Genomic DNA, 25,046 nt, shown 5'->3' with positions numbered 1-25,046 from the left:
AACGGGAAACTACTGCATTGGCTGGCCACCCGCCCCATGGCTAACAGTATTATACCGGAGATCTTAGATGACTCAGGCACCCTTGTCAAAACAGCAGTGGAAATCGCACATAGCTTCGCCTCCTACTACGCCCGTCTATACGCCAGGCATCCACGCCCTGCTGTTGAGAGAGAGTCCCCCCCTATTAAATGAGATTACCCTTCCCGTGGTAACTCCAGAGGCGAGAGACAGACTGGACGAGGCCATCGATCTTGTGGAAGTCTGCAGCGCAATATCGGGACTGGCATCAGGCAAAACACCAGGCCCCGACGGCTTTCCAGCGGAATTTTATAGTAAATGTAGCGATATTCTGGGTCCCCACCTGCTCAACATGTACAAAGAAGCGGAGAATCAAGGCCGCTTCCCAACAGAGATTGATCAAGCCACTATTGTGGTGATCCCCAAAACTCAACCCCCATCACGACAATGTTCAGCGTACCGGCCTATCTCGCTCCTAAATGTGGAAGTCAAGGTGCTCTCTTCGATCCCTGCTTCCAGACTGAGGGAGGTAATGCCCACGCTGGTGCACCCTGACCAGTGTGGTTTTATGCCCACTCGTAGCACAAGACACTGCATCAGACGATTACATCTTGCTTTGGCGCACCGCAAAGTGCTATCGCATACGCAGTTGGCACTGCTTTTACTCGACTTCGAAAAAGCCTTTGATACGGTAGATTGGTCCTTCCTCAATCAGGTCTTATATAAAAACGGGCTCGGACCTAAATTCCGGGGACTGGTGAAACTCCTATACTCTAACCCGACGGCTCGAATCAGGGTGAACGGAGTAGTCTCCGACCCAATCCCCATTGGTCGTGGGACTCGACAGGGATGCCCTTTATCTCCCCTGCTCTTCGCACTAGTGATAGAGCCACTGGCGATATTAATGAGAGGCGACCCACTGATCGAGGGCTGGCATTGGCCCTCTGGCTCGGAAGACAGAGTGGCTTTGTACGCAGATGATGTGCTCCTGTATATCTCCAATCCATCCAAAAGCGGCCCACGCGTCCTAGAGATCCTTAGACTTTTCGCGGAAGCCTCAGGGCGGACCCTGAACCCAGCCAAATCTTTACTGATCCCCCTTCATCGCTCGCACAACTGTATAGATTGGCAACGGAATATCCCGATACGGAGAAACAGCTTTAAATATCTCGGGATACATATCTCACTTCTCCCCGAGCTAGCGTGGGAACTCAATGTCACGCCGCTATCAAAGAAAATCAAAACCGACCTTCTGCGCTGGAGGGCCCTCCCCCTGAATCTACTTGGTAGAATAGCGCTGTACAAGATGATGATTCTCCCCAGGATCTTATACCTCCTGCAGAATTTTCCACACCCCTTCCCCGCGGGATGGTTCAGGGAGATGGATTCTTTAGCATGCCAATTCATATGGAGTGGCTCACGTACAAGACTGTCGCTAAAAACCTGTCAGAGGGATGTTTATGAGGGTGGACTGGGCATGTCGAATATTCAATACTATTATCTAGCGATGCATATACTTGTAATTAATGACTGGATGGGAGGTGGATGGACAGACCCCGCACACCAACTAGAATTGCAGACAATGGGCTACCCACAGATCCTTGACATACTCTACGGGAGCCCGATACCCCGGGATACTCCAGATGTGACCAAAATGGTACTTCTGGGATGGCGTACAGCCCAGAAAGTGACGGGGTGGTGGGGGCGCCTAACCCAACAAACTCCGCTATGGCAGGGGAAGCAGCTGATACATGTAGCAGGTCTGGAGGGCTTCCAGAAATGGGACACCATAGGGATCTCCACGCTGGGAGATATTTGGAGAGGGACACATATACGATCTTTTCAAGACCTCCAGAAACAATATTCCTTAAACAAAACACAATTCCATCGATATCTCCAACTACGTCATGCCCTACTAGTTCACCTGCAGACAGGAGACACCATACCCGAGCACAGCCCCATGGAAGCCAAGGCACTGATGGGAGTCCTGGGAAGGGGAGGGGTTTCTCAGATTTACCACACCTTAATCACCGCCACTGGGGGACCCCTGAGAGAGCTTCGCCAAAGGTGGGAGAGTTGGGTGGGACCCATGGAGGAAACGGACTGGACAGAAGCACTAATGGCCCCACGCTCCCTAACAATGGCCACACGCTTCCGTTTAATACAATCCTATTTCCTTCACACCGCATACCTCACACCCGCCATGTTACATAAAGCAGGCCTCCGCCTCACAGCGGAATGCCCCCGCTGCAGGTATCATACAGCGGATTTCTACCACATGGTATGGACATGCCCGATTATAATGGCCTATTGGGAAAGGGTGGTGCAAGAGATATCTGAGGCCCTACAGAAGGAGGTAAAGAGGTCGCCATTGCCCCTCCTTCTCGGGGTGATGGGAGATACAGAGCTACGAAGAGCAGATCGGTCCTTCTTAGGGGTGGCATGTCTGGTGGCCAAAAGGGACATAATGGCAGACTGGAAGGCCAGGGTGGCTCCGGCACTGGCTAAGTGGAGACGGGGAGTGGATTGGTGTGCGCAGCGAGAGAAACTTGTGTACGAGGCCAGAGGTTGCTTACACAAACACAAGAAGATATGGGGGAAATGGGAGGATGTAGCGGGCCTTTAAGAGGGGATGGTGAGTAACATTAGTGATGAAAGCAGCAGGGACCGAGGACTTGACCATTATTGTATTGTTTTGATGCCCGTTGGCATCATGTTGTACTGTATTCATAATTGTTCTATGCAAAATTTAATAAAATTTCTTTATAAAAAAAAAAAGATGAAAAGGGGCACAGATACGCCACATGCTTGGAGAAGGATAGAAAAGTAGTAAAATGGTTCATTCAACAATGCTAATAGGGTGCCTTGTTAAAAAAAGGGGCAAGGTGAGCTCACCTGATACCATTCTGAAGCATGGGGACCTTGCAAAACAAAATGGCTGGCTATCCAGAAATGAGTTACCACAAGGATATTTATCTTCCATTCAAAAAGCTCCAGTTTTGTAAGGAGTGCGAATCTTGTCCGATGGCAAACCTGAGCAAATCTATCAATACTGTGTGACATGTTTTTTTTAATCCAGCTGTACAAACTGTGACTATATTATTGTCAATTTATTTTTTATTGGGCACTCCTGCACCGAGGCATCATGGCCCTATGAACAAAAACAAGCATTCAACAACCAAATCAGGATAGTATGCCAAAAGTAAAGAAATGAAAAAGAGCAGCAAGGGCTTAGACCCGGCAAGAAGTAGGCCAGAGCTAAAGCTGTGAAAACAGCAAAAAAGTTTGCAGCATAATTAAATGTTTCATATTTGCAGATACTGTGCAGATCCTGAATAAAATTGTATTGGGTTATTTTTGACCGACTGTATACAATTTACCCAAATACAGACCGACTGCATTTTTCAAGTTCTGGAAATACAAGTTTGCTTCTTTGCAATAAGTAGCATACTGTGTTTTTCTGTCAATATCTGACCTTATTAGAACAACTTTTATAGTGAGGAGAAGCTAATCATTTGATTTAACACTAACTAAAAAAACATACCTGTTAGCTTGGCTAAGATCTCGAGACCAGCCCAATCGTGGCCCAGCAGTTGATCTTGTCCCTCCTCTTTTGAACTCTGCCGCAGGTAAGTCATCATCTGGGTTGAATGTGGTTGACTGACTCCTTTTTAACCTACCAATTAACAGGTCAAAATAATATTAAACCCAAAATTCACATCTACATGTTACAGTTTACTATATTCATAGACACAGCCGTATTGCTTTTCATTCTAAAGATTATCCACAACATTTCCTTCAAACAATTGTCACTTACTTCCCAAATAATTTCTTTATTCCTCTAGATTTCTTTTTTGATTCTGGAGAAGATGCAGATATTTGGCTGTTATCTGTTTCTCGATGTGGCATATTGCTTATATCCAGACGCTCAGCAGATCCCTTTTCACTTTCCGCTACAAAAATTAAGTTTTTGTTAAACAAAAAAAACATAAAGCCACATTTTTAAATAAAGTATGTTTAGGTTCTATAGGTACAACATGCTGTGTCAAAACAGACTGTATTTAGCTATTATACACAAATTCCATTGCATGCCTTCATGGCTGGCAGCCCCGTAAGGCATTTTGAGCTGATCAGGAAACCAAGACAATGACTGTCAAGTTGATGGTCTCAGAAATAACAAGACCATTATGCAACTACAAATAATATAGTATAGTAAAATAATATAACAGCAAACGACTTAGAAAAACGTGATCACAATAGATATTAGAATTCCCAAATATTAACCAACAAACCATGACTTGTTGCAATGCCTTGAGAGCAAATGGAAAATTACACTTAAATACACAGTTCAATTTCTCCATCACTCTTTTGGGGATACATGAGATACCAGAAGTATGCTGAAAAATAAACAAACAAGCAACAGATCAATTTACCAGACTGTTTTGACAAACATGTGAAAGCACAAGAAAATATAGAAAAGCTACAACAGAGGCTGTGATGGGATGCCTTTAGCTGGACTGCAATTTCTTACAATTAGCTGGAGGACCCTGGTGATGCACAATATTCGATGGTATACTAGAAGATTATATTTCACAGACACCCTGTTCATTAAGTAATCTCAATAGTCCTGCACAATCTAAATTATTATTACTTCAGCATTGCCCTAAAGGATACAATCTATTTATAGCCTACTTATTTCTTTCTGACAGCAACATATCTGCCTCAAAAACGGGGTCCATCTGGGCAGAATTACACAGCAACCGCAGTATGCAATGGTAAACTACTACACATACAGCTGCTGGTCTCCTGTGGAAATCATGCAAAACATGCACTACATCTACACCCATGGTGTAAAAGAAGTGACCTGGTGCATTTTGATGCTTTTAGCACCTGCCGACTCAAGAAGTCTACTATGGAAGGACCTCAAAAGAACTGTGCCTGAGAAACAGGGCTCCAGGAGGACTGGTGCTTGGGGCTATCATGCTGACCCTGGTGAACACACATTGAGAGATGCTGGCAAGACAAGTGAATGTGGAATGAAGTGATTTGGGCACAATAAACTCTCTAGGGACAGTTGAGAGGCTGACCCTTGCTCTGGGATTGGGAAAAGCTATTATTATCCAGTTCAGTATCCCTTCCTTTTCTTGGGGGTAGCTGAGGGCCTCAACCTCTTTTAGGAACCAAAAGGCAAGTGAAGCTGGCACCAGGGCTTAAAAGGTTACTCCTGCTGGTGTTCCTTGCATGAGCCTAATATCGGGTGAGACAGCGGGCCTTTTGAGGCTCTGGATCCATTTAGACTGAGCACTCTGAGTGCAGCACAGGGGAGCCGTGACCTAGATCCCAATGCCATGCAACACTGCGACATGTATGGCTAAGTCATCTAGAAAAGGAACTGTGTACATTTGTCTGCACTGCCCCTAAGGAAAAAAGGGCATTCAATAGTGGGAGTGTGTGGTTGAACAGAAGGCTATGAAGGTGCTGCTAGTGAAAAAAAGGTTTATTTATGGGTATCTGTAAGGTGCTTCACAATGCATAACCCTGCCTCAGAAACACATATGAACGATGCATCAAAAATACAATCCACATTTATGATCAAATGATTCAAAATCAAACTACATAGAAGCACCTGCCCACACTCCCTACCTGCTCACATCTTACCAGAAGCATTGGGTGGGAAATTGACCGAAAACCCCAGGTGATGGCTCGTCAAACTCATGTGCTGCCTCGAAGGATAATTCCATGGTCTTTGCAGTATGCATCTACGTACAGTCATTCAGCTCTTTTAAGCTGTGTTTAGGGATTCCAAAGCCACTTTATTGAATGATGGCACAGAAATACAGTATAGTAGCTGCAGGTGGACAAAAGGACATATTTTTGAATGTCTCTAGTTTGTTTGTTGGGCTCACTGAGGATCATATCAACTGGGAAGGAGAAAGCGGCTACTTTTTCAAAATCTCACTGCAACCAAACACCTGTGAAGAAGCCACATTAAGATAAGAGCATTCACCATAAGAAAAATGTTACTAACCCAGTAGACATCTGTTTGTGACATGTAGTGCTGTAGATTCACATGCTAGGCATATTCCTGCCATCTAGTGTTGGGCCCGGATGTGTGCAACTTGTTTTTCTTTGAAGAAGTCTTTCGAGTCACAAGGTTTGGTGACACCTCCTCTTGCTGGTAATGTGCATGAGTATCGATTCCAATGTTCAACTGTTTTATGATGTAAGGTGGGTGAGGACGGAGTGATTTATGAAGCTATGTAGAGATGGGTGTCCATGCTAAGGAGGAAAGAGAAAAAGAAAGATTACTGCCACAGGTGTCTGTAGAGGAGGATGGGTGCATGTTAATCTACAGTACCACATGTCACAAACAGATTTCTACTGGGTAAGTAACATTTTCAGTTCGAGGCATGTGTGGCTGTAGATAAACTGTGCATAGACTGTAAAGCAGTCCTCCCTAAAACAGTGGCTAACCTGTGGGTGCTGCAGTAGATTGAAAAAGTGTACAGAGTACTGCCTGCCAAACTTTGGCGTGTTGCCGGGCTAGCACATCCACACATTAGTGTTTTTGTGAGGGCGTGTGGTGTAGACCAAGTAGCTGCTTTGCATGGGTCAGCTATTGGAAGGTTCCCCAGGAGGCCATGGAAGCTCCTTTCTTGCGAGTGGAGTGGGCTTCAGGAGGGACAGAGAAGGTTCGCTTTGCTTTAGTATAGCAGGTTTGGATACATTTGACTAACCACCTGGCAATACAAGATTTGGAGAGATCTTTCCTTGAAAAAGTGACAAATAGTTGCTGAGTCTTACTGAAAGATTTTGACACATCTATAGAGTACATGAGGGCTCTTTTGACATCTTTGGTGTGAACAGCCCTTTCTGCTATTGAGTCTGGTTGGAGAAAGAACACAGGGAGTTCTATTGATTGGTTCAGGTGTAACTGAGAACCCAAACTTAGGAAGGAATGATGGATTGGTCATGAGGACAACTTTGTCTCTATGTACCTGAAAGAAAGGTTCTCCTAGGGTTAATGCTTGGAGCTCGCTAACTAGCAGTAATGAAGTAACACTGACTAGAAAAGCCACTTTCCAAGAAAAGAACTGACGTGGACAAGAGTGGAGAGGCTTAAAAGGGGGGGGCCATTAGTCTGGTGAGAATGATATAAAGGTTCCATGATGGTGCTGTAGCATGTATTGTGCCACCCTTAGGGACCCCTCACCCAACACACGCACACTGCCAGTGCAGCTTGTGTGCATTGGTGGGGGGAAAGAGATAAAGTCCCCTAAACCTCTAGAAATAAAGCCCACCTTAGACTTGCCTACTGTGGACTCTCAGATGCCACCTGCAGCCTCTGCCCACAGGGCCCCTCAACCACAAGTGCTGCCAGTGGAGAAAATCAGACGCCTAGGGACACCTCTGGACCCGTCGCCCCTGGCCCGTGGAGAAGAAGACTGAAGGTGTCTCTCTGTTCCCAAGCATCTCAAGACTTAAGCCCATGCAAAATTTGGTTGTGTATTGCCTATTTCTAAATCTTTTGAGTTAGGGGGTAGAGTTGGGACGAATGTGTCCCTCCTTGTTTGTTTAGATAATACATGGTGGTCATGTTGTCGGTTTTGATCAAGACATTTTTGTGAATAAGGAGAGGCTGAAAAGCTTTGAGTGCAAGGAAGACAGCCAACATCTCTAAGTGATTTATATGCAGCTGTTTGTGTTGGGCATCCCATTGTCCTTGAACGTTGATTGTTGAGGTGAGCTCCCTATCCAATCATTGATGCATCTGTTCTAAGTATGGTCTGAGGCACAGGGTCTTGAAATGGCCGCCCCTTGTTTAGGTTTGTGGAATTCCACCACTGAAGGGACATGTATGTTTGGCGGTCTATCAACACTAGATCTTGAAGTTGACAGTGTGCTTGTGACCATTGTTGTCAAGGTACTGTTGCAAGGGTCGCATGTTTAGTCTTGCATGTGGAACAATCGCAATACAGGATGCCATCATGACTAATACTTTCATCACAAATTTGACAGCGTACTGTTGCCCTGTCTGTATTTGTGCCAATTTATTGTGAAATGCTTGTATTATTTGCGGATTTGGGCTTGCAAGCGCTTTTTGAGTATTTAGTATCACCCCTAAATACTGTTGAATATGCGCAGGTTGTAGTTGTGACTTTTGGTTGTTTATGGAGAACCCTAGGGTGTGCAGGGTTTGTATTACATAATGCGCATGGTTTTGACACTGTGTATGACTGTTTCATTTCATTAGCCAATCATCTAGATATGGAAAGACATGAATGTGTTGTCTTCTTAGGTAGGCTGCAACTACCGCCAGGCATTTTGTGAATACCCTGGGAGCTGTTGTTATTCCAAAGGGTAACACTTTGAACTGATAATGCTTTCCTTGAATGACAAACCTGTGATATTTTCTGTGCGCTGGATGGATGGGTATGTGAAAATACGCATCTTTGAGGTCTAATGTTGCCATGAAATCGTGTTGTTGAAGTATTGGGATAACATCCTGTAGTGTCACCATGTGAAAGTGTTCTGACAGGATGTAAAGATTGAGGGTTCTGAGATCTAATATTGGCCTTACTGTCCCGTCCTTTTTGGGAATAAGGAAATACAGTGAGTATTTTCCCGCCCCTATTTGATTTTGTGGCACAGCTTCTATTGCTTGTGTGAGTAATAGAGATTTGACTTCTTCTTGCAGCAGAGTGATATGGTTTGTGGACAGCTTTTGTGGTTTTGGTGGAGTTTGTGTCAATTCTATGCAATAGCCATTGCGGATAATTGATAATACCCAGCTGTCTGTAGTAATGTTTAGCCAATTGTTGTGGAACTTTTGTAGTCTTTCCCCCACAGGTGAGGTGTGAATTGGGAAGGAATGGCACAAGTCACTGCTTAGTTTGTTGTGAGGCTTGTTTTGATGTTTGATATTTTCCCCTGCCTTTGGGGTACTGGCCTCTATAAGTGCTTTTGAAACCACCTCGTTGGTATTGAGGTTGGTAGGCCGACTTTGGCTGTGAGGTGGATGCCTCAGCAGTTTGGACTCTAAATCCACCACTAAATTGGGGTTTACGAAAGGATACTGTGTATTGTGTGGTATACAGTGCACCAATGGCTTTTGCAGTGTCTGAATCCCTTTTCATCTTTTCCATTTCAGGGTCAACCTCTGGGCTGAAAAGTTGTTTTTGGTTGAACAGCATATTGAGCACTACCTGTTGGATTTTAGGCTTGAATCTTTAAGACCTAAGCCATGCATATCTCCTTATGGTTACAGCAGTGTTGATGGTTCTGGCTGCTGTATCTGCAGAGTCGTGGGCTGACCTGATCTGATTATTAGTGATGGCTTGCCCTTCCTCTACTATCTGTTGTGCACTTTTTTGCTGTTCCTTAGGGAGATGTTGGATTATGTCTTTCATCTCATCCCAGTGGGCCCTGTCATATCTAGCCAACAATGCCTGAGAGTTGGCTATTCTCCACTGGTTGGCTGCCTGGGATGCCACCCTTTTCCCCGCAGCATCAAACTTTCTACTCTCTTTGTCTGGTGGGGGTGCATCACCTGACAACTGAGAACTTGCTCTCTTCCTGGCAGCGCTTACAACTACCGAGTCTGGAGGAAACTGTTGGGTAATATAGACCGGATTGGAAGGAGGTGGCTTATATTTTTTCTCCACTCTAGGAGTAATAATCCTTGCTTTTACTGGCTCCTTGAATATCTGGTCAGCACGTTTTAGCATGCCGGGGAGCATAGGAAGCGACTGATATGTTGCATGCATAGAGGAGAGTGTATTAAATAGGAAATCATCCTCGAATGGCTCAGTATGCATGGCGACATTGTGATACGATCCCGCCCTAGCTATGACTTGAGTCTAGCCTGTACTATCCTCTGGTGGTGAAGGCTTAGAGGGATAGCAATCTGGGTTATTGTCTGGAATGGGGTCTGGATCATAAAGATCCCATGGATCCACAGTGTCCTGCTGCAAATCAAATGAGTGTGATGGGGACTGCATTGGTGTAGGACTGGTAGGTGGAGATGTATGTAAATGTGGAGAGTGAGGAGGAGACTGAAGAGGAGAAAACTGAGGAGGTGGAGGTTTCTCCTTTGTTCTTGGCATTTTAGCTGGAGGCTGTGTAGTGTCCAATTCCTCTTGAAAGGCTCATTTCCTCTTTGGTTTTGGAAGAGGTGCGGTTAAGATTCTGCCAGTCTCTTTATGGATGTGAATCCTGGCTTGCCTTTCATCCATTGCCTCTATTTGTGAGTCCTCCTCAGTAGCTTTGTGGCTTTCTTTAAGTACTTGTGAAAGTCCATGCTCCTCAGTATAAATAGGCTTTTTCGGCTCCAAAGCTGGTTTTCGGTATCGAAAAAGTTGGGGTTGAGGATGGCCTCGGCTCCGAAAATGATTTGAGATTTTGACTCTAAAGAGCGGTGTTTGCTCGGCGACAAAGCTTCGGCTCGAGTCGGATGGCTTCGGAGTGGCCTTTTTCGGTGCCCAACTTGTGGGTTGGTCACCGAAGGTCTTTTTTCGGGTGTAGCCATGGCCTTCAGACAGTGGCGTCCCCAAGGCCTTATGTTTCGGCTTGGCTGGGACAGGGGCAGTCATACTCACGTGCTGTCCTTCTGTGACCGGTCTGTCCTCCTCGGATTCCTGCTCGGAGTCGGATCCTCGAACGGAGACAGCGGTCTGCATGATCTCCTCCTCTTCAACGTTGAGACGTTCTGTGCTTTTGGATGCCATTTAGAGTCTCCGTGCTCTTCTGTCTTGGAGCGTCTTCTTGAATCAAAAGGATCTGCAGGCCTCGCAATTTACTTCCCGATGGTCTGGGGAAAGGCAGAGATTACAGACGAGATGTTGGTCCGAATAAGGGAATTTAGCGTGGCACTGAAGACCAAATCGGAATGGAGTCTGGTCCTTGAGGCTTCCACGCGGTCGGCCGGACAAGGCCCGAATTGGGTGCAGGCGCCCGAAGGGCGAGTAAAGATGTTTGATCCAATGGTACCGAAGTGTCGATAGAAGGTGTAACACGATCGAAACAATACGGACAAGAAATAAAGAGTTTTCAAGCTTTTCCAACTCGAACTATCGGAGCGAAAGGAAACGCGTCCGAACCCAATGGCGGAAAGAAAACAATATAACATGGAATCGATGCCCATGCACAATGGAGCCAAAGAGGAGGAGTCACTCGATCCGGTGACTTGAAAACACTTCTTTGAAGAAAAACAACTTGTAACACTCCGAGCCCAAAACTAGATGGCAGACGTACGCACAACATGTGTATCTGCAGCTCCACATGCCATCGAACATATATGTATGTGTATATATATATATATATATATATATATATATATATACATATATATACACACACACACACACATACACACACACAGTTTTTCTTTTTGTAAATTGATGTGAATCTGCTTATTGAGTTATCTCTCATTTATTGACTGTGTGTGTATTTGCAGATGTTTAACACTCCTCTCTGACAAGCCTAAGGTTGCTCAACCACACTACCCCCTAAAAAGAGCACCTTGGGATTGCTAGACTAAGCCCCTGTCCACTGGCAAGGGAACCCCTGGACTCTTTGCACGATATATCTCATTTTGATATATCAAATGAAGAGCAAGCTTCCTATAGTGACATCAAAGGGGACTACTTTGAACTAATAGTGTTTGCCACTGACTGCAAACCTGAGGTAAAGCCGATGTTTTTTTCTGATCAGGGAGTTAAGTTTAAGTCAGAGTTTGGTACCTGTCGTAGTGGTAGCTTTAGGTGAGTGACCTTTACCTCTCCATCTTGAATTATTTCCCCTACAGGAGCCTCTGGAAAATCCTCTACTTGAGGGTGCTTGAGTATGTGGGTGATTGTATGTGATGCAAGTTTCGGGGGAAACCTGTTTGGAGCCTCCATGGAAGGTCGTGCAGCGAAAGGAACAGCAAAATGTCCACATTTGACGTGTGCCCATCACCTTTGTGGTCTCAGTGTCTTTTTTCATTTTTTCCAATATTGGATCGACCGGAGACCCTAAAAGATGTTGTCTATCAAATGGGAGAGGTAACAATTTTTGCTGAACCGCACCAGTGGTTAGCACACTGCATCGCTACTGTCTCCCCAGCAGCATCTAACCTCTTATTCTCTTTGTCAAGCAAGGTGTTTCTCTGGTTGTTTGGGAGTTAGCCCTCTTCCTAGCTGTATGGGCAACAAGAGTTTGCTGGAAGCTGACCTCTCATGTAAGGAGGGTTCAGAAGGGGAAGCCTTAAATTCTGTCTAAACGGGGAGTTATCACCCGTGCATAGACGGGGTCCTGAATAATATCCAGTGTGTTGCATCATACTTTTTAACATAGGAAGGTTCTGTGTAGTATGTTTTTTGGAGGAGAGTGTCTCAAATAAAAAAAATCCTTCTCTTCAAGATCAGAATGAAGGGATACCTAGTGATAAGCTGCAGTTCGGGCAAATAGCTCTTAATAGGTTGAGGAATCATCTGCGGGGATGGATGAGTGGGTACAGATCAGGGTCAGTGTCTGCTCGGGGCTCTGTATCATGTGTGTCCCAGGGGTTTAGATGTGGTGAAATGGGAGTTGATTCTAATTCCTCATAGAATGGAAGTGGTGACCCCTATGTTGTTTTTTGAAAGGAGGATCAACATGCAAGGAGTGCAGGGTGGGTGGTTGCAGCATAGTCTGAGTTGGTGATGGACGTGCAGGTAATGGTATAGTGTCCTTGTCAGCTTTCTTCCCAGATTTAGGAACTGGGGCTTCATCCAATGCATTCTGGAAAAAAGCTGTCTTTTTGGTGGATACGAGAAAGCTTTAGGTGGTTGAATGATGATTATTCGCATCTGCAGATGAAATACTAGATGTCTTTGATGGACATCGGTCTCTTCTTGGAGCCTATGGAGGAATGGCTCGACCATTTCAGAGTGTAATGTGGTGCCAGTCGTCTTCAATAGTGAATGCTTCGGCACTGTTGCTGGTTTTGGTGCAGGCAGGGGTCGATGCAGATGTAGGTTTCAGTGCTGGTGGGGTCGGTGCGGATTTGCGTTTGAAGCCAAGCCAACTGACTTTCTATGATTTTTCAGTGCTGCAGCCGAAGTGGATGGTTAGTGCCTACCATGGCTGGAAGGCAGTTGGCCTGCTGGTATGTTTTGATTGCCATGGAACGTCAAGGAGGCCTGCTCAGTTTGGGAGCTGTATCGAAGAGGGAGAGGCTGTGTACTCACAACCACCTGTGCAGCTGGTCTAAGTCCTCAATTTCCAAGTCGGAGCTGCCACTGTCCTCTGGTGAGAACACCTCTCCATTGACTGCAGACATCTCGAGCTGGTGTTCTGGATGCTCTTCACACACCAAAGAGGTCCACCTGTTCTTCGCCACCCTTCCGAGACATCTTCAAACATCTGGCCCGACAGTCACAGAGGGACTTCTAAGATATGAAGCAGCAGCAGGCATTGCACTCACGCTTGTTATGCTTGGGTGAAAGATAAAAATTACAGGTCAGAGGGAGGTTGGTCAATGGATATTTGGAATAGCATCAAGGAGAATATCTAAAGGAGCGTTCATTTCATCACCCTTGCAACATTTGCTGGAACGATTTGAAGGAGAACAAATGCTCCAAAGGGCAAAGCCCATGTGGGCCAGAGATGGATTCTTTGATACAACACGAACTGAAGAAAGGGACACACATTTGAATAATGATGGGTAAGAGGACCGTGGGAACTGAAAAGAGTACCGATGATGGTCTTGAACCGGAGCATGGAAGCACACGTCCTAACCAGATGGTGGAAAGAAAAAAAATCTGTCACCAAACTTTGTGACTCAAAAGACTTCTTCAAAGAGAAACAACATGCACACATCCAGGAACAACACTAGATGGCAGGAGTATGCACAGCTATACATGCCTTGAACAAAATTTTACCGAAGGTGAGTAACTTGTTCTTCTGATGGATACTTCTAACAGCAGATTCCTCATCTTAGAATAAATACCAAAGCAATAGCTCTTGAAGGTGGAAGATCTGTGGCGAGGGTTCAAATCAAGTCTGTAGGACTAAATGGGTGAAATGCTCTTCCCATCGGACTTGACAACCAATACACATGCACAGATGCCTACCCTGCAGCCCACCAGGTGTTAAAGACAATCATTCTGTGAACCAACACGGTGGTAGCAGCCTTAATCTTGGTAGAGTGGGCTCACAGTCATTCCAGGCTTTTTGGCCAGTGCATGGCAGATATTAATTTCAGAGGACTAGCCACCTTGACAGTCTTGTCTTCTGCACAGCCTTTTTTTCGTATTGTAGAACACCACAAACAGCTGATCACCATACAGTGTTCTATTGCACCATCATTGTAAAAACTGAACAACCTTTTGGGGGCCAACTGTTGGAGTCCCTTCTTTTATTTTGAGTGGGGAGGAGGGGCAAAGAATACTGGGACAGTGATGGATGACTCAAAGTGGAAAGTAGCCTCAGCACCAATTTTTTGGGAAAAGGATTGTGTAAGGCAGTTGCACCAATAGTGCCTGAAGTTCACTCATGCAACCAGCTAAATTGCTCGCAATGAGGAAGACAGTCTGTAAAGTCAGAACACAGAAAAAACAGATGTGCAGTGGCTTGAGGGCCGTACACATAAGAAACCTCTTCACCAAGTTAAAGTCCCACTGCGGCATTACAGACAGTTTGGGAAGGAACATGTGTTTTAAGACCTTTAAGAAGCTGCATCACAACAGGTGATTTAAAAGGTTCAGATGCAAAAAAAAAACTGAAAAGGATGACAAATAACCTGTAAATGAGCCAAAGGCAAAACAAACAGTAAAACATCCACAAGTTTAGTTTGTAAAGGGTCTGTCCTGTTAACTCCACATCAAGCCACAAATTTGTCCAAGCGCCTGGCATAAATGGACAACCACCTAGTAGAAAGGACAAAATCCAAAACTTTGTATGGCAGACCAAAATAAGTCAACTGAAAGATGTAGGTTGCACATGTTCAAGTGAAGCGTCCTGCCCTGCTGGTATCACAAATGAGTGGCAGCCTGATCAGAGGGTAGATGCTCATGTCCAGAGGTTCCAGTTACCACACTATCCTGGGCCAGTTCAGAGCCTCCCGGAATGATTTATGCCTGGTCATTACTGATCTTTTTCAGAACTCTGCACAGGTCAGACTGGGGCAGGATGCCTACAGGAGTCCCCTGTTCCATTCTAGTTGGAATGCATCAACACAAAAAACCTTTCACGCTGCACGCTCTCAACAGTGGCAAAAATCTAGCCAGGGGTCTCCTCACAGAAGATGGGCCTGGGGTGTATGAGCCATTCCTGATTCACCAGGCTCTGCTGGTAAAGCTGGTCTGCCCTGATATTCAAGGATCCCACCAGGTTGTTCAAAATCAGGGAAACGCCCTGACTCTCCAGACAACTTTGAGGTGCAGAGCCTCTTGGCACAGGACCCATGACCCCACTCCGTCCTGCTTGTTGCAATACCACATGGTGTTGGTGTTGTGTCTGTGAGAACCTGCACCAGCCTACCCTTGATGGGTGGAAGGAAAGCCTTCAAAAGTGCATGTCCTACAACTGCTGCAGATTGCTATGGAGCAGAGTTTTCAATGGAAACCAGAGCCCTTTGATCTCCATCTCCACTAGATGACCTCCCCAACCAACCAGTGGCACATCGGTCATCACAGTCAACTATGGACAGAGAAGGGAGAGGGCCCTGCCAACAGTCCAATTGCAACTGAGTAGCCATAATTCCAGATAGTTTGGAGTTTCCTGCATTATCTATATAGCATCTGACAAATTTCCTTGAAGCTGGGCCAACTGGAACTTCAGGTTTCATTGCAGAGCCCGCCTATGCCAACTGGCGCAGTAGCAGGATGTAGAAAGCTAAAATGCCAATAAGTCTGGGAGCTGCTTTCACAGATTTCCAGAACCTAGACTGAAACATTGTGACCATAGCCCAATTGTACTCGATTTGTTGCAATGGCGACAAAGCCCCGAACTGTACTGTATCTAGCACAGCTCAGTGAAAGAAAGCCTCTGTGAAGGAGTCAGGTGTGACTTCAGCTTGTTGATCGTGAATGCCAACAACGTCAAGAGGTTTGGCGTTGTGTGGAGGTAGTCCATGACTGATTGTGGTGAACCCATCTTCAGCTGCCAGTCTCAGATCTGGAAAAACTCATATCCCTAACTCTCAAAGAAGATACGTGCCAATCACTTCTGTGGACACCCGATGGTTGGTGCACTTGGTGGCATCAAAGTTTCCTGCCTGATTTGCATCCCCAGCCTCTTAAGGACTGGGGTGATTGTGTCAGAAGATGGGACAACTGACACTGTCTATACAGCAGTGCTCTAGAATAGCCTTGGAATGTCCGGCACTGTTTCAGAGGGGTCAAAAGACACAGAGACCATACAGTTGCCCTGCTCCCCTTGAAATGTTTCAAGGCAGAATTGGCTTTTGCACCAAACAGGCATGAGCCATCTAAAGACATATCCATGAGAGGTCTGTACGTTTTCAGAGAATCCTGTACAGCACACTCATGCACAGCAGTGGAGCACCACACTAGTGCAGACCTCCCTTCCCAGACAATTCATAGACTCAATGCCAGCACAAATCACATATATGGCTGCATCATGACCACCCTAAATGTTTTGAGCAAGTGATGCCCGAAGATTTTCTGGGACCACCAGCAAGATCCTGGTAGCCATGTCCCAGAAAGCAAGACTATATCTACCCAACAAACAAACTGCAATACCTCACCTCAATGCAACACTAGACTGGGGAACATTTGTTTTCTGAACACCTCTATCCTCAAACTACCTATCCAGGGGAGTAGTGAGGAATGAGTTGGTTCACCTTGCTGGCTGAAGTATGAACCACTAGTCTTTTAGAAGTAGGATGTTTAGTGAGGAAATCTTTGTTGCATGTTCCAGTCTGAGGTCTGTTCACTTGCAACATGTCAGCAGGATCAGGGATTTGACCAGGTGCTCATTAAGTGTCAAAGAGGTTAGTTGTAGGTTTAAGAACTCAGTTGATCCTTAAATTACCGCTGCAAAAGGAATCGCTCTCTTCCACAAGAGGTCCAAAAGGCAAATTCAATCCTGTGTAACAGGAAGTATCAAGCCCACTGGCCTCTTGTAAGCCAATGTAAAAAGTGTCTTAACTGTAATGAGGGAGTAAATCATCTTCACCCCACCACTGTCATATCAGGATAGTGGCAACCTTTGCTGAGAATCAGAACCCAAAAGATAATGAGCCTCTGAGGCAGCTCTTGTAATTTTGGTTGTTATTTAGTAATTACATAGTGCAACATCGGTCAGGATCATGCTAAAGTCAGTTTAGGTTCAGACAATTAAACAAGCATACGGTTGTCTACTGGCAGTGTTGCCACTAGCATCGTTGAGGGAGGGTCCAACAGGTTGATGAACTGGGGTGGAAATCTATACCAGAGCTGGTACGGAGCCCATGACAGATCCAAGGGGGGCGGACTGCACAGAGGGCAAATCAGCCAGCGACATCACAACAGAGGGCCTGTGGGGATCCTTGGTGCTCAAAGGCAACCATAGGGAGCTACAATAGTGGCAAGTATTGGCAACATAGCCTTCTTATACGCTTCGGTCTCCTGGTGTGTCGCCAATGGCCCCAAGAAATTCGGGGCGCACTGGGACCAACTGAGAAATCAGCTTTGCAACTGAAGATCCAGAGGAAGACCAAGTGAAACTGATGACCACATACCTTCTTTTTAGATTCAGAGTGGTGGGATGGGGAGGGTTGAGCCCCTCTTCATCTTATTGTGTTTACGTTTGGACTTTGACTTACCAGAAGACAAAGTTGACCTGTTGTGAGAGCAATCATAGGAGAGAGTCCACATCATCAACATGAAGTGGGACTTATGCAATGCCTGCAACTACTTCTTATGACTGGCAATGTACAACTTCACAGACCAGGAGTGTCTTCAGGTGCATGAGTTCAATTTCTGAATTCTGGTACAATATGTCTGAAGGGAAGGAAGGTATGGGGGAGCTTGAGGATTTGGACTAAATTAATAACCAGATTTAGAATATTTATTCATACTCTGTTTGAGACCCAAGCGAGGAAAATAATGCAGATTTATATGCCACCACTTCAAATCTGTAAAGCACACATTGAAATGCAACAAATTACAAATCTTAAGCACATTCAAAAGAAACTGCAACAAAATGACACTCTCAAGCACAGTTCAGGAAAAAAAAAAAAAACATTCCTTTATCATGTATTGAGCTAGCAGTCCACGACAAAGCATGATAAGCATGGTGAGCAGACTCTATAAACACTATGAAGCCACACTGAATCCAAATAGACAGCTGGTCTTTCGTGCACCTTTCAGAAAACATTTTTGCTGTGAAAAATGTTTTTCATGTGCAGCTACTGAAAAGTTTTAGCATGTTAGTAGCCAGAAGTCTTTAAATTAACAAGTTGCAGAATGCATTTTTGTTTTAACACTTAAGGCGCTGCGACAAAAGGTTAACTAATTATGAGGAAGATAACATATGAAAAATGTAGCTTTGCTTTTTCCAAGTAAAGATGCTGATAATAAGCTGGAACTAAACTGTCAAGCACACAGATTAAGGAAATGTTTGTCTGGTTACAGTGTCTGGAGCAAAAATTGAAAATATATGAATGACTGGTTTAGAAAGAATGGTCAACTACTAACAAGCAAAATGTATTTGATCCCACCTTAAAGTAGAAAAACAAATGAAATGCAATTATTTCTTTACATGTATTTGGGAGAAATGAAGAGAATACTCTTGTGCCAGAGTGATCAGTTTAATGCAGGTATGGCGAAACCACACTTAGATTTTAGATATACTGCTGCAGACATTTCACATCTTGAATCAATTGCCTCACATGGATCATTGAATTCAATCATATTATCGGTTCTTCCAATCTGAAGGGTAGCCTGCTGACCTTATGCCAATGAACTACACCGGTTTAAACAGAGTACTGATCAGGCTCCAATAAAGTTTACAATTTATGGTGGAAATCACATTCTTACTAATGGTTGGGGCACTGGTGCCAACCATTGTGTATTAATGAAAAGGTGGGACAGTACACCTTGTTGCCTAGTGCACATGCTGACATGCACTAGGTTTCAGTGTGAGCATCTGTTATGAGATATGCTCCTGCTGGTCAGATTTTCGATGTTGCTTGCTGGTCATGAAAGTCTACTGAAGGGGTGTGGGAGCTTCAGCTGTTCACAGGAAGATCTATTGGTCACAAGAGGGTTCTGCAGGTCTTGAGGTTCTACTTCTGGTCATGAGGAAATTCTGTTGGTCACACGACTATCGAAGATCAGAAGAAGCTTTTGCTGGCTTGTAGGCTCTGGATTTTTTAAACAGATCTATTAAGAATACTTGGTACCCTAAGGGCAAATCTATTAAAATCAGTTTCTGTAATATTGGTCAGGGTTCAAGCTGCTAGTTTGCAAATACAAGACCTTTGCAATTCCTGGCTATTGGAAATTTGAGTACCATAATTTGAAAAATGCAATCACTTATGTAGCTCAGTGGTAGCAATGAGTAGCACATTACTAAAATGGTACTGTTATGTATAATAAATTACCTGTCATTACTCTTGCAGCATATTTTATATGGATTACTGGGGCTTATACTTGCTTCTCACAGTGAGCTCCGCTGTAGATTAGGTATTCACTATCCTTAATTTCTAAAAATGTGTTTTTTCATAACATGTACATGACATTATTTGACAACCAGATCCAAACAAAAACATTTTAAGTTCTCTCTTGTGCACTCAATTCCTATTACACTTTGAGTCAAGCTTCTAAACAGCAGGCATACTATAGTGTAATCAGTCCTAAAACTGCTGCCGGCCTTGTCGGACTGCATTCTCCTTTGGATTAATGTGGGCAGGGCTATCCAGGTTAGTGTGCTCCGTTTTAACTATGGGGGCTCGCCATCATTTCTACAGAACATTTCGCTGAGGACTCTCAGACTCACCATCCTTGTCGCATAGTGCTCAAATTGTATTTATGGGACTTTCCCATGCCACTGAGGAGACTGCTTTACATTTTTGGGGTGTCCTCATACTTGCTAAAGAAATCTTTCACTTGATTATCAGCGTTTCAACACCAGTGCTCTAGCAACTTTGGTTTGGTATACTGGTGCTGTGCCATCATTGACGCAGCACATTGTGCTTTGGACTAATAGGGTGCCAGTGGATCTGCTGTATTTGCCTTCTCTGAAAACGAAAGGAATTACTGGAAACATTTGAAATCCAAAACTCAAATGTATTGCAGGCTGAACTCACACCGTGATCCTCAAGGGATATGTCCGCGTCAGCACGCAGGTGGCAAGGGATGCAGGGATCTGTTAGTGAAGTGTTGCTAGGGATGTATTACTCCAATAACAGTGCACTGTCTGCCCATATATAAATGTATCTGAACAAACCAAGTGCATTTGGAACCTAACATACAACTATCAAAATAGTACTGCTAATTAGCAAACAGCCAACGTGTTAGTGATAGTGGACATGTGAGCAATTAGTAATGGATGCTTTAGATCTGTGTTCTAGCTACATTTAATTACAGGTTAGAGACAAAAAAAGCATGCCAGAGTTATATTTTGACATGCAAGCTCTACTATACCTAATGTAGGTGCACTTGCACTTCGGCTGCGATCTTCAGAAATCCCAAAAATGCACATAACCACACGTAGCACATTGGAAAAGAATACGCAGAGGGACAAGGTAAAATACACATTAAACATTCAACAGAAAATTATTCTACAGGAGAGGAGCAGCATTCAGAGACAGAGTGCAAACAATACACTAGCTTGGCGCATTAAATTAGGCATACGAAAAAAAAAATTGTTAAAGACATTCTCCATAACATTTAGAAAAGTTATCAGGCAATATGCCCAGGAGCACTTTGGGCAACCAGAGTTAAGCTTGCAGTGTTATTAACTTGTATTTTTCATCATTTAAAAGCATTTACAGGTTTATAAGTAGAAAACTGTTGGATGACCCTTGAAAGATTAGTGCTTAACTGAAGGCATGGAGGGGAGGTTGGCAAAAGTGAGTATCAGTAATAAAGAGATAACTGGCACTTGGTGAAACTGCCATGATTTATAACATGGAGTACATTAACCTACACTGGGAGGTAGCATAAGAACTGAAAGAAGACTAAAATGTGGTAGAAGCTGAGGCTGGCACTACAAGTGAAAGGCAGCATTGGAAAAAGTTGTAAAACGGACATAAAGAACTGAGTCGGCTCGGTTCATTAGATGGGTGTCTAAAATATGAAACAAGGGAAATTACATTGTCTGTTTTATTTTGCAAAGCACAGGAATGCTCAAGAATCTGGAAGAGTGAGCAGTTTGTAAATGGGTGCCCAATGGTTTCAACCTACAACTTTAACCTTGTGTTTCACAAATTTACACTAATCAATGTTCATACTTCAGATGTTGTTACAACAGAGAAGGCTATCAGATCAGCCAATGAACAGGGATCGGGAAATTCTTAAGCTTAACTCCAAAAACATCTGGACAGAATGCCTAACTGTGAGACAAGCAGGCCTCCATGAAAGAACTACACTGATGAAAGTAGAGGGAGTTTGGTACCATACTGAGAAGTTGACAGGTCATATGGGAGAATACCTATGCATTTGTGTAGTGGTTTATCTTTTAATAATATAGTACCTACATAATAAACATTGCTACTGTAGGCTTTTCTATTATTCAATATGCAACAATACAGCTTTTGTAGGTTTGTGAAGAATGGACCACGATATATACCGGTCCTCTCTATAATAGAAAAACATATAAGTGAGATAAGCTTACCTTTGCAAGGCATAAACCATGAGCAGCATACATCAGAGTCCATGCTAAACAATGTACTCTTAAAATAAATAGTGACCTAATGCATGACCTGTTTGATGGTAGTAATTTTGGGTGTGCTGTGCATGATAAGATTAAACTCTGATCTTCCTGTATGGTAGTAGGAGCAATGCTTAGTTTGGAAAAACACAATTATACATTGGACTTTATCATTAATAAAACAGTTTCAAAAGTTTGACAATTATTTATTAATGATGGAACTGAAATACTAAGGGTCTCGCCCAATGACAAAAATAAGAGGGCTTTCACAACTTTAATTATTTTTCAAGTATGTTTTGTAGTTTGTAATGTGAAGACACGCCATGGTCACTTTTCCAAAGTGTTTAGATCCCTAGATTCACATCTCACCTGCTCACTCAATTCATGAGACAACTATGCTCTAATGAAAGGAGGAACATTATCAGGCAGTGGATTATTTGCATGAGAAGGGGTTTTGGGAGCGGACACATTACTGCTAGCGTACAAGCAGTTAATAAGCACCAACTAGATGGACAAGTGCTTTAACAGGTAATGAACATTGCAAACAAAAAGAATTGTACATGCATGTCATTTAAAAATGATCTCAAAATACAGAGCATGGACTTGTGTTTTTCCTCTATACCCCTAGCCTCCTTCCGGTAACAGTTCAATGAAGCAATATATTTGTCACAGGGATCAGTACCTAACTTCATGGACAAAGCCTGAAATTTTAGTGAATAGGGTCAAACTCTCATGGCCAACCAAATGATTGTCCCTGGATTGGACGATACACATCAGTTTTTAGTACTAAAGAGACAATTAAGATTTGCACCGCGCACTTAAACGTACATTAATTACTATAACTGATACTGCACAAAGAAACGTTGGCAATATATAATTAATTTAAATATTTTGGCTCTACTTTTACTAAATATTTGCTTGATTAAAATTTGTGATGTTATTACAAAAGTAATCGTTAGGGCATACATGGCAAATAATGTGTCTTACATGTAAAGTGAGCAGACAGCATCCTCTGTACATAATTCCTTGCAAACTCTTTGCTAATACTCTGGGATTAATTAGCGAGGGTATTCAAAAAAGGTAAAATTGCATGCAGTCCACTGTAGGAGAAAATCAATTGCTGCATGAGTGATACAGCTGCATGTACCATCATCAGTAACTATTTTTGGTATGAATGAACAAACATGACAAAGCCTAAAAATATCAAATCATAGCTATCAGAAAATGGTTCCATTAAATGTAACCAGAGCCATCAGGGAATTCTAAAGCCACATAAAAGTTATTAGTGGACACATTAGTGGAAAAGGATGAATCATCGATTCATGCACAATAAAGAAATAACTTGAACCTGCTGTACAGGACTAGGGTTCTCTGGTTATTTTCTAAGCAGAAGAGCAAAGTAAAAAGGACTTTAAAGCTGTGTCAATGCTGGCAGTGACACTCCATCAGAAACTATGCAGGTGATCACGAATAACAAAGAATTAAACATCAGTAACCATGAATTAGAGGGATGTTTTTTCACCAAGGGGTCTGAGTAACATCAAAGAGACCGGTAACGAGAGAGAAGCTCAAATTGACTAGGATGACACCCAGAAACCCAGGAGTTAAAAACATCCCCGTAAAATTAACTTTTTACCCATCTATATTTTTTTACGTTATGCATGACCCCCAAAATCTAGCCCCCAATTTCAACTGCTACGTATCTGCACAGCAATAGTGGGGGAGCCATACAAACATGGTTTCTGTGATGCCTCCCTGTCCCAAAGGTTAGAAAAATCCTTACCTGCCAACCTTGATCACCCCCCACCACCTTGCCTGTCTTCCTTTCCCCTCCTGCAGCTGTAGTTTCTGCATTCAGTAAAAGTAGACAAGCAGTGCTGCACTGATAGGCCCTCAGAGAGCCCTGTCAGCCTGGCCTGGAAAACCTTTATGACGTAGCAACAGTCAGTAATGAGTTTATCAACTGTTGCAGCAGTCATAGCAGTGGCTTATGAGATTCAGAAACTAAAATAAACAGAGGTTCTCTATGAGAACCATGCATAACAAGCTACTTGTAAAACCATGCTGCTTCGAAAAGTACAGCTCATTTATTGAATAAATACCTTTAGTCTACGTATTTTTTTTTCAGTTTGTATGTCTTTTCTGCATTTAATACTGCTTTCGGGTGTTTTTTCCAGCCACACCATGTTCTTCCCCTGTCCGATTCCGTCAATGCCACAGGTTTCACAGATTTAAACAATCTAATCTTTCCCAAGTCCTATGACAAGCACTTCCACCTAACTACTCCAGGAATGCAACTTGGGCAATAATTCCTGGAATAGTATGAAGAAAGCACTTGCTTATGGTCATTGCATAAACTTAAATACATCATCACAGTGCATGCAAAGAACACAAAATCCTGTACCTAAGACAAGAGGAATAAAGATGTAAAAGGGATTGGGGGTGGAGAGGTGGATTTTAGAAAGGGGTGGGTGGAAGAGATTTTTAGGCCAGTAAAATCCCATGGGAAAGTGAAGCGCACAGAAACTTGCTAAAGTTGTACCCTACCCATTTTTACATCCAGATGATTTGCAAAATAAGGATGTGCACAGTCATGTAGCAGAAAGGCATCTCCAGCACTAATGGATACACTGAGGTCAGGCAGGTAGGATCTTCCATCATATACAATGTTAAAACAAAAGAAGATGCAGATGATATCTAAAACTAACATGGCTATAAAACACCTTTACATTTTCAGCTTTTTAATAGGTGAATGTGGGTGTCTGTTTGTTGAGTTGATAAACACTAGTCATGCCTATGCATGAGGGGCTACATGGTACATCACTGAAATTTACATACCGAGATTAGGAGCACTGGCCGTCCTTTTGTTAGTTTTGATTTTGAAAAAGCCTCGTCCAAACGAAGATCTGCCCTTCCGTGTCCCAAAAGGGTCTTCTTCCACACATGGGGTTTGACTTGGGTGCTTTGGTGGGAGCGCTCCAAATTTGGACACTTCAGTGGAAGGTTTATTATGCTATAGAAGACAAATTAAACATCAGACATCACATCACATTTTTCTTTATACCAAACGTACTATAATCACCACTTGCATACATCTCCCCCTAAAGGAAGGGCTGTAACTGTACTTCTTCATAGAACCCTCTATGTGCTCGACCCTCCTGAGCAGCAGTGGTCAAATAAACCAA

At 43.6% G+C, this 25,046-nt stretch overlaps 1 protein-coding gene across 9 annotated transcripts in view; it reads right to left on the bottom strand.

Moving 5' to 3' along the window:
- The window catches only part of PPFIBP1 (PPFIA binding protein 1), a 736,231-nt gene that overhangs the window by 298,377 nt on the left and 412,808 nt on the right, over nucleotides 1–25,046 (bottom strand). For 5 of the 9 annotated variants that reach the window (XM_069228638.1, XM_069228632.1, XM_069228633.1 and 2 more), the window contains 4 exons: nucleotides 24,700–24,874; nucleotides 20,634–20,666; nucleotides 3,836–3,971; nucleotides 3,563–3,694 (listed from right to left, as the gene is read on the bottom strand). In XM_069228638.1, the coding sequence (XP_069084739.1) occupies nucleotides 3,563–3,694; nucleotides 3,836–3,971; nucleotides 20,634–20,666; nucleotides 24,700–24,874 (476 nt within the window). The remainder of the gene's footprint in view (nucleotides 1–3,562; nucleotides 3,695–3,835; nucleotides 3,972–20,633; nucleotides 20,667–24,699; nucleotides 24,875–25,046) is intronic. The other 4 variants (XM_069228637.1, XM_069228635.1, XM_069228640.1 and 1 more) reach the window with 1 other exon arrangement.

This window comes from Pleurodeles waltl, chromosome 4_1, assembly GCF_031143425.1.
Source record: "Pleurodeles waltl isolate 20211129_DDA chromosome 4_1, aPleWal1.hap1.20221129, whole genome shotgun sequence".
Taxonomy (NCBI): domain Eukaryota; kingdom Metazoa; phylum Chordata; class Amphibia; order Caudata; family Salamandridae; genus Pleurodeles; species Pleurodeles waltl.
Note: the sequence above shows the minus strand (reverse complement) of the source record. Positions and strands in the feature narration are given on the sequence as shown.